The sequence below is a fragment of the Dendrobium catenatum genome, unplaced genomic scaffold, assembly GCF_001605985.2.
Source record: "Dendrobium catenatum unplaced genomic scaffold, ASM160598v2 fragScaff_scaffold_414, whole genome shotgun sequence".
Classification (NCBI taxonomy): domain Eukaryota; kingdom Viridiplantae; phylum Streptophyta; class Magnoliopsida; order Asparagales; family Orchidaceae; genus Dendrobium; species Dendrobium catenatum.
This window is the reverse complement of record NW_021318876.1, coordinates 2780656-2796509: the sequence shown is the minus strand read 5'-3', so window position 1 is coordinate 2796509 and position 15854 is coordinate 2780656. Positions and strand designations below refer to the sequence as shown.

The window sequence follows — 15854 nt, the reverse complement described above, 5'->3', positions numbered from 1 at the left end:
TATATATATATATATATATATATAATTAGCTAAATAAAGAGATAAGAGTAGTAAAGATTTAGTTCAACAGAAGTGTATTAAGGATGAAGATCAAAAAGTATTTTTATTAGAAGAGAATATTCAACAAAGGTGGATGAGATATTTAGTTAAACTTTTCAATGAAGATTATAAGAATGCAATTGACTTTAATGACCTTAGCATCTTAAATGAAAATAAAGATTTTTATTTTAATTGGCATATTAGTAAAATCGAAGTTAAAGAGACTTTAAATAAAAAAGAAGTGTGGAAAAGCTGTAGGACCTTATGATATTCCAATAGAGGTGTAGAAATGCTTAGGAGATGAAGGAATTTTTTTGGCTTACTAAACTTTATAATATTATTTTGAAGAGTAAAAAGATGGTAAATGAGTGGAGAATGAGTGTGTTGATTCCTACTTTTAAGAATAAAGGTGATGCACAAAATTGTGCAAATTATAAAAGAATTAAGTTAATGTGTTATACTTTAAAACAACGGGAGAGACTTATGGAGCATAGGTTGTGACATGAAACTAATGTTTATCAAAATCAATTTGGATTCATGTCAGGTAGGTCTACTATGGAAGCTATACATTTACTAAGAGGTTTGATGGAGAAGTATAAAGAGAATAGGGAGGATCTACATATGATTTTTATTGATTTAGAGAAAGCATATGATAAAATTCCAAGAGAAGTGCTATAGAGAGTTCTACATAAGAAAAGGGTTGATAATGCTTGTATTCAAGTCATTAAGGATATGTATGCAGGAATTGTTGCATATGTTCAAACACAAGGTGGTTTGACTAAGTATTTTCTTATTTCAGTTGAATTACATCAAGGATCAGCCTTAACCCCATATCTTTTTGCTTTAGTCATGGATGTTCTCACTAGACATTTGCAAGCGGTTATATATTGGTGTATGCTTTTGCTGATGATATTCTTCTTGTTGATAAAACTAGAGAGGGAGTTGAAGGAAAACTTGATTTATAGAGGTCTACCTTAGAGTCTAAAGGCTTTCGTGTGAGTAGATCTAAAACTAAATATATAGAGTGTAATTTTAGTAATATTAGATCTAGTGGGGGATTGTGACTTTGGGCAATCAAGTTATTAATAAGAGTACACGTTTTAGATAACTTGGGCCTATTGTTCAGAGTGATGGTGCAATAGATGGGGATATTATTGGTAGAATTCAAGTTGGATCATTGAAGTGGAGGAATGCATCGGGCCTGTTGTGTGATAGAAAAGTCCCTCTCAAACTTAAGGGAAAATTCTATGAGATGGTAGTAAGACCTGCAATGCTTTATGATGCAGAATGTTGGCCACTAAAAGAGAAGCATAATATTAAGTTAAGTGTTACATAAATGACAATGCTTAAGTGGATGAGTGGCTTTACTCTTAGAGACAGGATACGAAATGAGCATATACGTGAAAAGGTTGGAGTAGCTCTAGTGGAAGATAAGATTAGAGAGAGTTGCCTTAGATGGTTGGGTCACATAAAACGATGGCCTTCCGATGACCCGGTTAGGAAAGTAAATACATTAGATTTGAGTTATGTTAAGAAAGATGGAGGTAGATCTAAAAAGACTTGATTAGAAAATATTAGAATTGACATTTCTTTAATAGATTTAGATTAGAATTTAACTCTTAACCGGACACAATGGAGAAAAATGATTCATGTAGCCAACCCCACCTAGTGGGATAAAGGCTTGTTATTGTTGTTATTGTATTCTATGTAATTGTTACATTATTACGTCTAATGTCTTGATACAGCAAATACCTTCATTATTTTTAAATTTCCTGCAAATTGAAATTATGTGATTTCATGTCATTTAAATATAATAGAAAAATCACATGTCAAATTTGTGAGCGCATCCTAATCCAATTTGAATATTATATAATGCTCCCAAAAATGAAATGCTTTGTGATAGTTATTCTGAACACATCCATAATAAACAGTAAACTTTTCATTAAATTAAGAAGTGTAGCTAAAGCAGGACATGAAGGAGAGCTCACCACAATTAGTTTTGTTATTGGGTGCACATGATCTAGCACGAAACCTTCTGCGATCAAATTTTCCTTTGAACAAAGAGCTTTTTTCATCATCTGAAACCACTTGCAGGGATGAATTATCATCACAAGGAAATCGTGGTGAAGAAAATTTTAAAACATCAGAGAGTTGCCTTTCGTGTTTTTCCTCTGCCTGACATTCTTTTGTAGGTATAGGATTCATGATTCTAACGAAGTATGAAGCTTCTCTCTCACAACCGCTTCTGTCAAATATTAGAACACTAAAGCGTGAACTCCCACAATATTCAAAAACCAAGCAGTCACCTTCTTCAACATGATGAGCTTCAACAAATTCCTTCCATCCCTCTTTAAGATATACATGGCCCGCTATCTGTGATAATCTGACCAGCCAACAGTTGCCACTTGGACCCTCTAAAGTGATCACTTCAGCCAATTTTTTAAAATCCTTATACGATAGGTTTATAACCTATTCGACCCCTTTAAATGACTAGCCTTAATCGAAAGTTCTCTCCTATTATTGGGAGGGGTAATTAACTATAGGGGCTTGCGCCTATAGGAAACCAGAACTCAGATAAAAAAGTCCTCACCAAATGAGGGCGAAATCTCTGGGTAGTGTCTTATCTACAAACCCAATCTGCCTTCTGAAAATTCCTCCGGGATCACACACCCCAAAATTGGAATTTTTCGGAGCCCACATTTATAAGCAAGAGCTAAAATCAACGTTACTTAACAAGTAATGCAAGAGTGAACCATAAGGGTAGTCAAACAATTTGTTCTAACTGATTGTATGACCTTTTAGAAGGCAGTTCTTCTTAAATTAGTTCTCTTGCTATGAGATGTATAATTAACTATAAGGACTTGCCCCTATAGAAAACCTGAACTCAAATCATAAAATCCTCGCAAAATGAGGGCAAAATCTCTGAGTAATGTCTTATTCAAAACGCAGTCTACCTTCTGAAAATTTGCCTCAGAACTTAAACATTGAAACTCTCCACGATGATCCAGAAGAAAGAAAGGGGCAACGGAGAGTCCGGGGCGTGAATTTTTGAAGCGCACATACAACAATTGAATTAAGAGGAACAAATAAGAATATATTTTATCTATTAAACAATTACCTATATTTTATTACAATTGTACTTCGTTGGGTCCAAATTTAAAGCTATCCATAAATTCAAACAATGTTTTAATGTAATTTTATTAATGTTTTCGGGATTAACATCTGTTACAAATAAAAAAAAACTAATAAGCTCTATTCCATCAATCAGGCTCAGTTGCAGAACCCTTGCCATTGCTCTCGCAAAAAAAGTTATATCTTTGACAAGATAATGACGAATTAAGCTCCTATATTTCTATATATCTTGAGTTCATTCTGCATATTGGATTTCAACTCATATAGCAAATTACCAAGAGTTGTCATTCAGTTCTGTTGTTTGGTTAACCAAACTTCTCATAATTTGGAACAGTTTTTTTATCAAGTTCCCAGTGATACATACCAGCTTAAGTTTTTACTTATATTCATTTCTAAAATAAATAGTTAAATATCCTAAATTATTTTTGTAGATTCATATTGATTTGAACCAGTCCAACCATTTCGTCCCAAGCGACTTTTCTCGTGTTTAATTAAACTTGATTTGACATTGGTTTGGTGCTTCAAAGTTCAAACCCAAAAAAAAAGGGGTTGCAATATTAAACAATAGTGCACATCATTTTGTATAATATATTCATATTATTTAATTTGTTATGAGTGCAGTTTTATTTAATTAGTCGACCACGATGAACTGTCGAAAGGGTGTCAATCCTACAATGCCCATTTCATGGTTCTAGTTCCTAAATTTATGCTGCAAGATCCTTTCTATTTTTCTTGTAATCCATCAATTCGTTTTGGTTATTTGAGATCATTTGGCACTTATAAACATGTTATAGCATTTATTTTATAAATAGCTAACAAGTTTTTGTCCACCCTCTCATTCTTCTCAACCCCTCCCTCACCTCACCATCACTCTTATCAATGGTAGTAATGAAGAGGCATCGATTGCCAACCATAAGAACTCAGTCATTGCTACCTTTTCTCCCTCCATTATTTTTCTTTTTATATACATCAAATAAATTCTACTATTCAGAACTATATCAGCTCTACATCCTGAATTTCCCTTCTGTATTTCTTAATAATTTTAGGAAAAATGCGGTTTTTTCGGCCATTGACAATATGAGAGGTGAACTTTTACACATAAAGAAGAGTGGCATTGATATTAAGAGTAAATTCCCATCTCTACCAAAGCCTTTAGCTCACCATAGATCAGACACAAAATGATAATCCTGCTAAATGAAATGGACAAACAGTATATCAATTACTCAAGAGATTTGCATTAAAATATAAAACGCCGTCCTTGTTAGCTTTACAGAAGCAAAAAGGTGAACTGGAAGTTAGATGCATTTGTGAACCCTAATTCAGAAAATGTAAACTGAGGGAGGAAGAGAGAGAGAGAGCAGCATTGGAGCTGCTTACCAAGATTTGAGAGAAATTTTGGTCCATAAACTTAACGAACTGGCAGCTCGTCATCTCGAACAAGTTGGCAAAATTTCTTCTTGCTATTCCAGATTCAGTCCCTGTATCCCATTTTCCAGAAAACCCTACAACAATCTACTTGGAAGGAGACACATATTATGAAGCTGAGGCCGTTGATTTACGTAGTTTCAGGTTTACCTAAATCTCCAAAAGTTAACAACAATCTTCTGTACAGGTAGAGCTACATTTTCCGACTGATGACTTCCTCTCATACCAATAGAAAGTAGTGGAGAACCCGAAGTAGAACAGGGAAACCGACCGCTCACATTAATTTTACACTCATTGCCATTTTTTAAAGAAATAATATGTTGCCCAATAAATAAAATAAAATAAAATAAAAACAGATAAAAAATTTAAATTACAGAAAGGGAGAAGTGAGAAAATAACCAAAATTTTATATGATTTTGAATTGCACTTAATTATTTTACATTAATTTTATGCTTCAAATCTTTTTCAGGTGTAAATTATTCTATTTTTTTACGAATTTTATGTTATTTACCGAACTGTTTTAATTTTTTTATTTTGAATTCTACAACAAAATACTTTCTAATGATAATAATTACACTACAGCCATGCCATTTTTGAATTTCTTTTTGAATTTTTGCGTCAATTAAAAACAAATTCTTACTAACAACACATATTTCAGCTTCTAATGCGTAGAAAATGTGTTAAAATAACTGAGATAATTTTTCCTTTGTTTTTTTCGTTCCACTTTTGAGTTTTGGTTATTAATAGAAAAATCAGATTACGTTCTATTGGAACTGTCCTATTGCGGAAGGAAGGACGATAAGGGCATCTCCAACCGAAATTCTCATTTTTCACTTCAAAATACAGTCAAATCAAAAACAGATGTTATTCATCTCCAGTGGAACGTCATTTTGCCCCCAAATATTCGCTCATTTCTTTCGCGCATTTCTCAGACGAGTTCGGTAGAGAGAAAGAAATGGCGCAAGTGAACAGTGCGATGCCAATATTGGCGTTGCACTGTTCAACTGCGATGAAATGGCGGAAGAAATAACGTTCGGTTGCGATGTTTGAGGACCTCCATTCGGCTGTTTGCCGAACGGTTGGAGATGGTCTAAGGAGATAACCTGAGAAATAATAGAAGTATTTTTTTAGATTTAAAAAAATAGGTGAAGATATTCTTACTCAATTTTAATTAAAATATGTTCAAAAATTAAAACATCAGATACACTAATCAACCTCTTCTTACTTCTTAGACACTATAGTCTATATTGGGAGTCTCAGTTTTCGATGGAATAAAAATATCAAAATTTTATATGTGTAATTCTAAAACTAAAATAATTACATATCTAGCATCTAAACTTCAATGTCGGTGGCAAGGAAGAGACGAGGAAGTTATGATACTTTCTTCCAGAGAGAGAATTTATTTGACCTAGGACTTGTGAAATGTGAATGCCAAGGAAGAAGAGGAGCGGAGTCCCGATGATGCATCGCTGAGAAAGAAATCAACGAGACGAATCACAATAGGATCTCATTAGAAAGTGGATTGACAGGACGGACAATATGTAGAATATTTTTTTGGACATTTAGGCCATTTAAGGCAAAATCACACACACAACGCATACACAAATATTCGAATCCAAGACATCGTAGTTGAAAGCCTAATCTCTCAACTAATAGGCCAAAATGAGCTGTGTTGCAATAAGTAGATTTACAATATGGTAATACATATGTGAGAATGATGATTTTTTATGTTATCTAAAACCTTCAATGGTATGTGAATAAAATAATAGTTTTCGTTTTGTTGTTAAGTACATAAATCAATGAGCTAAAATGAGAAAAAAAAAAATCGAACCGGGCACAAAGATGACCAAAAATAGGCAGTGAATGAGAAGAAATTCTTTGGTGCAAAGCCCGGACGTAGTTCTACGTTTGAACTTCAATTAAATTTAAACACATGAATATTCACTGCACTATTTCGTAAGGAAATTTTTTTAAAAATTTATAATGTGAAATTTACTATATTTTTACTTCCATTTTGCTGCGCTTTCACTTTTATAATTTTGCTGATATTTTGTTGCGCTTTTACTTTTACTGTCCTTTTACTGCGTTTTTACTTTGTGAGCAGTGAAATGCGGCAATGAAAAATAAAATGACCTAAAAAATGAAATCCAATTAAATATCCACGTGTCCTCTACACTTGTCAAAATATAATTTGAGTCCAGACGTAGAACTAGATCCGGACTCCACACCAATAGCCTTTATACATGAAGCAGAATTACTGACCTTTGAAATTGAAATTTCATGAAGAATTAATGCACATATTCCTACACTACAGTCATCAGATCTCGTCCTTTGCAATACAGCCTTTGGCTATTTACTACTAAATTCACATACTTGATGCATAAAAAATAGAAGCATTGATTCAAATTATCAAAACAATCATTACCAAAACATTTGAACATCACACATCAAAACAAGCTTTCAAACAAATATCTCTATAAGGATTAAGACACTACAAATTTTACAATAATCACTTTGTCTAAATAATAAACTTTTACAATGTTACAGGGTAAATAATTATTCCCACTTAAACTCATCATGCTTGGGGAAAAACAAAAAGCTTAGAAGAACTTTCCAGAATCTGCCATCGAGATCCCTGCCCATTACAGATTGCCCACATAAGAAATGCCAACAGTGATAATCATGAGGTACTACGATTCTCACTTTCTCAGTAACATTTTTCCTGCTCAAAAAATAAACGTTTAAAATTCATCAAATGTTAACTAATCTCTATTTATATTCACTTAGAAAGTAATAATGAAAGTTTTAAGGAAAAAGCCACCCGCAAACAGCATAAAACTTAATATAGAGAAAAAAGTTTACCTGTATTCAGTACGTAGCTTTTTATAATAAATAAATGCTATTTGATTCTTCAACCTTCCTTCCTGCAGCATAAAATATTTTCAAGCCAGTTACATATTTCTGTTACACAAAAAAAGGGCTTCCTCAGAATTATCGAATTGGTATATCTGAAAGATTTCAAAGGTATATAATGTTTAGGACCACCAAGTACATGGCATTCTATTTGAGCATTCATGAATTAGCATTAAAGCCCACATGTTTTACAACCACCATGAATGTGCTTCCTAGAAAGGATTTTTTTTTTTTAAAAAGAGCATGTTGGTTAATTTAAATTAGGAATAAGAGAGTATTACCAAAAATTTTAAAAAGAATATTTCCAAAACAAAATGGCGCATTCACCCTAATCAACTGAACTAAATTCTAAAAATACTGTAGCAATACGCCAAGCAGAATGGTGCATTCCATTGAATGCGTCAAACTGTTTGGCTTGCTCTAAATACACCAAACAGTTTGGTGCATTCAATGGAATGCGTCATTTTGTTTGCTAGTTTGTTTTTTTTTTCTAAATTTTTTTAATACGTTGATCATATTTCTAATTTAAATTAAACACCATGCTCCTTTAAAGAAAATCCTCTTACAAATATGTAAAATGTGTTACTGACAGAGAACATAATTACAATGCATTGAGTAGAAGAATATTAAACTGAGGACATCAAAACATTAGGATATAAGGGAAGGTTTAATAGAATAAAGATTGGGCCAATGATAATTATTTTAGTGGATATGGCATTAATAATACCGAATCTATACTAATGGAGGATCAAAACATTCCATGGTCTCTTAAATTTAGATATCATAGTTGCATTGTATAAAATAAGAATATTGGTGAGAATACAATTAGTAGGCAATAATGAAATCACTAACGATGAAATTTAGTGTAACAAAATAAAACAGGATGTCTTAGAATATATGATTTGTAGTACAATGAAATGATGCAATGAATGAAACTCAAACATTCCAATTTAGAATCCAAGGTGTAAAGACTATCAGTTAAAAAACAATTATTTGGCTTCTTTTGATGTAGCTAAAAAATTCCGATAAATTTTTACTAAGTGATATTTTAAAAATAATCTAAATCAAATAAATTTCAACAAAAAACCTTAAATTCATTAGAAGACACAAAAAATCAAGGTGCATACCACAATAAGAAATTCAATTGTACCTTTTTGACAAAAAACAATCACGCTCACAAATGAGTATTAAATTATAAACCTTTATAAGTTAAGAAGTTTTGCATGAAGAAGATTTTAAAACATGTGTGATAGAGATAAGAATGTACTTTCTCTTTCTACGATCCACCATGCTGTTTCTCATGTCAACTTTGGGAGGAGCAGATCCAGGTTGTCCAACAACTTGCATTGGCGGAAGGGTTGGTGCCGAAGCCACAGGCATGGGGGGCATTGGAGCAGGTGGAGTCGGAGGTGGAGCAACGGCTGCCTCAGGAAGAGGACGAGGTGCAATGTGCTTTAGTCTATTGTACCTATAGTTCTTCCAAAAGAAGTATTGTTGTCGGTGGGCCAACTCCTAAATAATTAGGAAAAGCAATGTCAAATCTATTCCCATTCATATCAGAATCTGAACTCACAATAGCATGTTATTCATGAAAGTTAAAACACAGAAGTAATCACTCAAAGCTTTAAAAGACTGCAAGAAAATCATAATGCAGATAATTTCATAAAGTTGTTTAACATGGAATTCCCCATTATGGGGTAACTATTAGCAAAAACGGTTTGTTCAAGATTGAACTCTCTTTCATTCTCAGTTTCTCTACTACATCAGCAACTATGGTTTCTTGAGGATTGATAACTTCATACCCTCTCAGCTAGAATCTCATGGTGCATACAAAACAAAAAACAAAAACAAAAAAACAACAACTTTGTGAGGTAAACTTATTGTGACAGTTTCTTTGAGTTTCTTATTTGATTTCAAGTGGGTGTACTTGGGCATTGGGATGGGATCATGACTGTTCCTTTAGATTTTCTCTCCTCCCTTGTCGATATAAGTTGTACTCAAGCTGAACCACATAAATATTGATATCTTTCTTTCTTTCTTTCTGTGTTGCTAGATCTCTTTTATGTTTTTACTTTGTGAAACAATATACTTTGCTCCTGATGATAATTTTTGCGTTATAACAATTTGATATTATAGCATAGTTCGGAGTAGTTACAAAAAAAAAAATCAAGAACAAAAGATTTGCCCTTTGGAGAACCAAGTTGTGTGGTATTATAATTTAACATTAACTTATGAAAGCACTCATTGGGCATTTGAATATGTCAACAATCATAACCCAAAAAAGGTGGCAGATATGGATTAAAAAGCTCTTTTGATGATACAATATGTGTTTGGTGGACGAGGTATTGATGGAGGTTTTGGAGGAAACAAGAATGTGACTCAAGCTCAAGTTTTGACCTAAAGCCTCTAAGAAATGCTATTAGAAACAAAGGCTCCATTTGCTTCACACTTCATAAGGGATGATAATTAAGTTATATTTGAATTAGCTTAATTACATTATCCATGATTTGTGGTATATTGATATAATTGTGAATGATGAAAATCAAGCTTTGATATTCTTGTGCTCTTTACCTCCCTCATATAAGCATTTTCGTGAAATTGTGTTGTATGGGATGCCACTGGAACAAGTTTGTTAGTAAGAATAAAATGTATTTCTAATGCAAGAGCCAAGAAGTAATGAAACATCAAAAGAGATTATTAAGTGTTAAATAGAAAGAAGCAGGCAAGAAACAAACCAAAAAAAAAAACTTATGCAAATATATAGATTACGGTGATGTTCTTTCTATGATTGCAAAATTCGAGTGCATTGATAAGCAAGTTCTTGAATTGTCCTATTCATATTATGGGTTGAGATAAGGAGTATTTTACAGTTATGAGACAAGTGGTGGTTATATATATAAGATTGAGTACACATTATAATGTGATTAGAAATTTTGATGGGATCAGGCATGTACCCGATCAAAGAATGAAATATATTTGAGTAATGCAGGTGAATATATTTTAGTGATGCTAAGGCCCTCAAGATTTGCAATAGTGCTTTGATTGCCATGAGACTCAAATTTCAAGAGCTACTTAGTTATGTTTTCATTTGCATTGGAGCATTGCATTTTGGGGAAGCAGGAAAAAGAAAGTTTCCTCATTTTAGTAAAAAATTCGCAACAAAACCATACATGCAATGCTGGAAGAACTTCAAAAATGGATCAAAGATTATATTTGTATTATAATCTATCCTGATGTCAAGTCTGCATTCAAGGCAAGAAGATAACCACTTAAAGGCACAAAAATTTCATAGCATATGAAATTCAATGGATACACTTTAATGCTTCAATTTAGGGGTCATCTAAATCAAATGACATTGTGTAGTGTTAAGCCCGTCGAGGTTTTGAGAGCTTAAAGTGCTATGATTGGAGATAAGTTGCATAGGAGATTCAAGTTTTTGCAGCAATAGAGCAATGGGAAGAATTGTTAATTTCTTCAACCAATATAATTGGATTAAGAAAAAGATGTAAAAAATATTGCAATGCAAAAATTTTAACTTTTAATGATTTATATAATAGATTAGATACTAATGAAGACGAAAATATATGTATAAATTAGCTAAACAAAAAGATAGGAGTAGTAAGAATTTAGTTCAAGTGAAGTGTATTAAAGATGAAGATCACAAAGTGATTTTATTAAAAGAGGATATTCAATAAAGGTGGATGAGATATTTTGCTAAACTTTCCAATGAAGAGTATGATAATGCGATTGACTTTAGTGACCTTAGCACCCTAAATGAAAATAAAGATCTTTGTTTTTATCGGCATATTAGTAAAACCGAAGTTAAAGAGGCTTTAAATAAAATGAAGTGTGAAAAAGCTGTTGGACTTGATGATATTCCAATGGAGGTGTGGAAATGCTTAGGAGATGAAGGAATTTTTTGGCTTACTAAACTTTTTAATACTATTTTGAAGACTAAAAAGATGTCAGATGAGTAGAGAATGAGTGTGTTGATTCCTATTTTTAAGAATAAAGGTGATGCACAAGATTGTGTGAATTATAGAGAAATTAAGTTAATGTGTCATACTTTAAAACTATGGGAGAGAGTTATGGAGCATAGATTGCGACATGACACTAATGTTTCTCAAAATCAATTTGGATTTATGCAAGGTAGGTCGACTATGGAAGCTATATTGAGAGGTTTGACGAGAAGTATAGAGAGAATAAGGAGGATCTACAAATGATTTTAATTGATTTAAAAAAAGCAAATGATAAAGTTCCAAGAGAAGTGCTATGGAGAGTTCTACATAACAAAGGGGTTAATAATGCTTATATTCAAGTCATTAAGGATATGTATGCAGGAGTTGTTACTTGTGTTCAAACACAAGGTGGTTTGGCCAAGTATTTTCCTATTTTAGTTGGATTACATCAAGGATCAGCCTTAAGCCCGTATCTTTTTACTTTAGCCATGGATGCTTTCACTAGACTTTTGCAAGAGGATGTACCCTGGCGTATGCTTTTAGTTTGATAGAAAAGTCAATCTCAAACTTAAGGGAAAATTCTATAAGATGGTAGTGAGACTTGCAATGCTCTATAGTGCATAATGTTGGTCATTAAAAGAGAAGCATAATATTAAGTTAAGTGTTGCGGAGATGAGGATGCTCAGGTGGATGAGTGATTTTACTCTTAGAGAGAGATACAAAATGAGCATATACGTGAAAGGTTGGAGTAGCTCCAATAGAAGATAAGATTAGAGAGAGTCGTCATAGATGGTTTGGTCACATAAAATGGCGGTCTTCCGATGACCGGGTTAGGAAAGTAGATATATTAGATTTGACTTATGTTAAGAAAGGTAGAGGTAGACCTAAAAAGAGTTGGTTTGAAAATATTAGAAATGACCATTCTTTATTAGATTTAGATGAGAATTTAACTCTTAACATGACACAATGAAGAAAAAGGATTCATGTAGCCAACCCCATATAGTGGGATAAAGAATTGTTGTTATTGTTGTAAGGATTGTTGCCTACATATGCAAGATCTCTCCCCTGGGATTTTGTAGTTCATATGAGAAGAGCATCTTTGTGATGTAAACCTATTATGATGTTTCTTTGAACTTCTTTTTTGATTGAGAAATGATGTACTTGGACTTTGAAAAGGACTACAGACTGTTCATTTCTTGTAAACAAATAAGGGATTGGATCCTCTCTCTCATGAACATAAGCATTGTTCAAGTTGAAGTAAATAAATATTGATGTCTCTCTTTCTTTGTGTTTGCTTGATCTATTTTGTGTTGTACTTTGTCAGCATTGTACTTTACTCCTAATGCACATCTACATTAACTCATGACATTTTCCTTACAACATTCATAATGATACGATACACATAGCATATGAAAAATACATCACAACAAACTATTAACCAACCCGAAACAGTTTGGATATGAAAATGATGATGATAAGAGTGATTTGTTATATACTGCATGACACTAACAAGTCTTCCAATTTTTATTGCAACTCTCAATCAAAAGGTTATTACATAATCAACATTTTCTTTATACTATTGAAAATGTATACAAAATTTACATTCAAACTTTGGATAACAAAACTAACTACTTTTATTGCTACAGATATTATTGCCAAATTAATCACCTATGACCCTTTTGTATCTTAAAATCAATATCATCGTCATCATCGTTAGCCTTATCCCAACTATTTGTGGTCGGCATTATGAATCTTCATTTTTTTTTTCATTCATTCGTATTAATTATTTCCTAAGCAGTTAAATATATTCTTTACAAAGTGTTTTGAGCAACTTATACATGAAACCTTTGATTGGCATCTTTTCTTTCCTAATTCTCTTATATTAATTTTATCAACGTATCTAACAAACACATTTTCTATACTTAGTTATGTATGTTCAAACCACCTAAATTTATTTTTAATCACCTTATCTTTAATAGATATCGCTCAAAGATTTTTTTCAAATATAAACATTCATTTGTTTATACTACTAATTTTATTATATATCAATCTTAACATTATCATTTAGCCATTTAGGACACATCCAACTTAAATATCAATGTATTATTTACAACCATTGGGCATACAGCACCAACAATGTAATCATATTTTTATCAAATCCACATTTAAGTCTCTGTAATAGCCTCTCATCACACAACACCCTGCGCATTTCTCCATGTTAACCATTTAACCTTAAATCTATAAGTTATTCTGTATGATAGACCTAATATACTTAAATCTCATGCGCCTAGGAATTATGTTTTTCTTCTAACAATATTGAATGATAATTGTTAACATGAATACCCACTAAAATTACATAGCATACAATCCGTAATGGTTTTACAAATTCTAAAGCCTCTATCTTCTAAAAATCTTCTCCATTGTACTTATTTTTAATAATACTAGTGGACAGATCACTAATTAGAATAATATCATCTACAAAAAAACATGCACCAATGAAGTAAATTTTGAATATCCCCTGTAAGCATATTCATAATATAAACAAAAGGGCATTAACTCAATGTTGATATTTTCACTTAAATAATGTAAAAGAATTTTATTTCAAAGAAAAAAAAAACTGATAATAGAATCGTGTAAGCAAAAGCATTAAAAAAGGAGAAATGAGAAAGACAAACAAACGCTTGTTAGAGTAAGATTGCTATGGCATATTGCAAAGGTTAAAACGTCTCAAGATGACACTCTCCAGAAATGCAAACCTTGCTTCCGGGATGAGCCATTGCATTACGAAAGTTTGCATTCTGCAGAAGCTCTAGGAAGAAAAGGCAATGTGGATACCTGAACATATCCAGAACTACATAGGTTGAATTAGCAACCTAAATAAAGTCAAATTTTACATGTCCATGCGATTGGAAGGTAATGTTTAACTTCAAAATAGCAGAAATATCATATTTTTTACTGACATGATGAACTTTATGTACTCTGGTCTTTGCCAGTACTGAAGGTACTTCAAGTATCCAATAAAAGCTTCATCTTCGAAATAACGGTTTTGAGCCAAATCTGCACAAGAAATGAAGCAGGACAGCACTTTATAGATTATTCTTGCTTGGTAAATCATGAATGAGATGAGGAATAAAAAACAACATGAATTCAAGCAGATTCGTGAGATGTGATCTAGAATCTAATGGCTTAGAAACATGTGATACAAAAAGAAAGAAAGAAAGAAAGAAAGAAAGAAAGAAATAGCATAATTAGCTCACAGTGAATATATGCTGGATTGGCTAGGCACTGCACAAACTCCAGCTCCAGCAAAAAGCGCTGGCGGCCATCGTCGGGGTCCTTATAAGGGTGTTTCGGCCTGTAAGAGGAAATCTCAAAAATAAAAAAACACTTCATTTCCACAAGACAAGGATCGGATCGACGCACTAAAAAAGAGCAAAAGACATGAAATAGAAGAAGATCAAAAGATCACAAATTGGGATACTTGCGCGGATGGGGATTCTGTGGGCCGATCGGCATCTTCTTTGCTTGAATCCATCGAGAATTCGACCGCACTATACGAGCTAGGTCGAAAAGCGGGTGAGGACGAAAGGTGGCGAAGAGAAGGGCGTCGTTCAGCTAGAGGGAAATAGAAATCAATTGGTTGCGTTCGTAGCAGGATTTACGCAGGATTTAGGTTGGACTTAAACTAAATCCCGCCAAACGGACCAAATGACCATTTTAAAGCCTACATAATCTTAAATCTCGTTTCATGACTGTTTTGCCTTGAATGATTGAATCCGGGCAAGCATTACGTACTCCTCTTCTTCCTCTGCATCCGTCGATGCCTTCGCCAGCGATTACCAGTCGCGACTTCCCCCTCGTTTGCACGTCGCGGGTTTCGAAACAGGAGAAATTAGCCGCGAGTAAAAGGGGTTTTTTTTTTCTCTGTTCTACTGAGTGTATATAAAAAAAAAAATCCGCGTATATTTATAGCTGATTGGAGTTAAGGTGTCAATTTGGTTCAATCGGTCTGATTCTGAGTCAAATCCGATTTAATCCGATCATAAAGGGGTTGACCTTAATTTGACCCAGTTTTACAAATGGTTAGATTTATCAATGGGTTACCGGATTGACACGACCCGACCTGTGAATAGCTGCAGAGCGGAGGCTGCGGAGCTGAGCTCGTCCATCGAGTCTGAACCTTGAGGCTGGCGGAGCGAATGCATCGACAGAGGCAATGAGTGCAACATGCGGGATGGATGGCAACAACGGTAGCTCGGGCAAGATGGCAGCAACAGTAGCAGTGGTAGTGTGGGCCTCGCGGCTGTGCTAGCTGGACCAACGACGGCGACACCTGATGCGGGCGCAGCCCGACTCGGTGACACCCCTAACGCGCAATGCGGCATG

At 33.5% G+C, this 15854-nt stretch overlaps 2 protein-coding genes and 1 long non-coding RNA gene across 8 annotated transcripts in view; all 3 read right to left on the bottom strand.

The window, feature by feature from the left end:
* LOC110105235 overlaps positions 1 to 2083 on the bottom strand; it is a 6705-nt gene extending 4622 nt beyond the window's left edge. The window contains exon 1 of the long non-coding RNA XR_003700493.1: positions 2028 to 2083. This is a non-coding gene — a long non-coding RNA (uncharacterized LOC110105235). The remainder of the gene's footprint in view (positions 1 to 2027) is intronic.
* Positions 1 to 4881, bottom strand: part of LOC110105237 (B3 domain-containing protein Os12g0592300) — a 20245-nt gene extending 15364 nt beyond the window's left edge. Inside the window, exons 1-2 of one of the 3 annotated variants that reach the window (XM_028694227.1) lie at positions 4747 to 4881; positions 4549 to 4649 (exon numbers count right to left, since the gene is read on the bottom strand). In XM_028694227.1, the coding sequence (XP_028550060.1) occupies positions 4549 to 4602 (54 nt within the window). In that variant the 5' untranslated portion in view covers positions 4603 to 4649; positions 4747 to 4881. Of the gene's footprint in view, positions 1 to 4548 lie in introns of all 3 variants that reach the window. The other 2 variants (XM_028694226.1, XM_020834637.2) reach the window with 2 other exon arrangements.
* A 2092-nt stretch (positions 4882 to 6973) lies between these two features.
* Positions 6974 to 15392, bottom strand: LOC110105248 (mediator of RNA polymerase II transcription subunit 31). 4 transcript variants are annotated; one of them, XM_028694224.1, is made up of 9 exons: positions 15264 to 15392; positions 14950 to 15083; positions 14726 to 14823; positions 14429 to 14525; positions 14225 to 14303; positions 8777 to 9021; positions 7459 to 7520; positions 7276 to 7318; positions 6974 to 7234 (listed from the first exon to the last, which is right to left on the bottom strand). In XM_028694224.1, the coding sequence occupies exons 2-7, from the start codon at positions 14982 to 14984 to the stop codon at positions 7508 to 7510; spliced, it is 567 nt and encodes a 188-aa protein (XP_028550057.1). In that variant the 5' UTR covers positions 14985 to 15083; positions 15264 to 15392; the 3' UTR covers positions 6974 to 7234; positions 7276 to 7318; positions 7459 to 7507. The 4 variants fall into 4 exon arrangements, with proteins under 4 accessions (XP_028550057.1, XP_028550054.1, XP_028550058.1 ...); XM_028694221.1 differs by having other exon boundaries at positions 14954 to 15083; XM_028694225.1 differs by lacking the exon at positions 15264 to 15392 and having other exon boundaries at positions 14954 to 15102.
* Positions 15393 to 15854: the final 462 nt, after the last annotated feature.

Bases quoted from the DNA above. Each gene is read 5' to 3' on its own strand.
- LOC110105248 (XM_028694221.1), bottom strand. The intron at 14,304-14,428 runs GTCAGTAAAAAA...GGATATGTTCAG, and splicing joins GAGTACATAAAGTTCATCAT to GTATCCACATTGCCTTTTCT. The intron at 9,022-14,224 runs GTTTGCATTTCT...CTAATTATTTAG, and splicing joins TGGCTCATCCCGGAAGCAAG to GAGTTGGCCCACCGACAACA.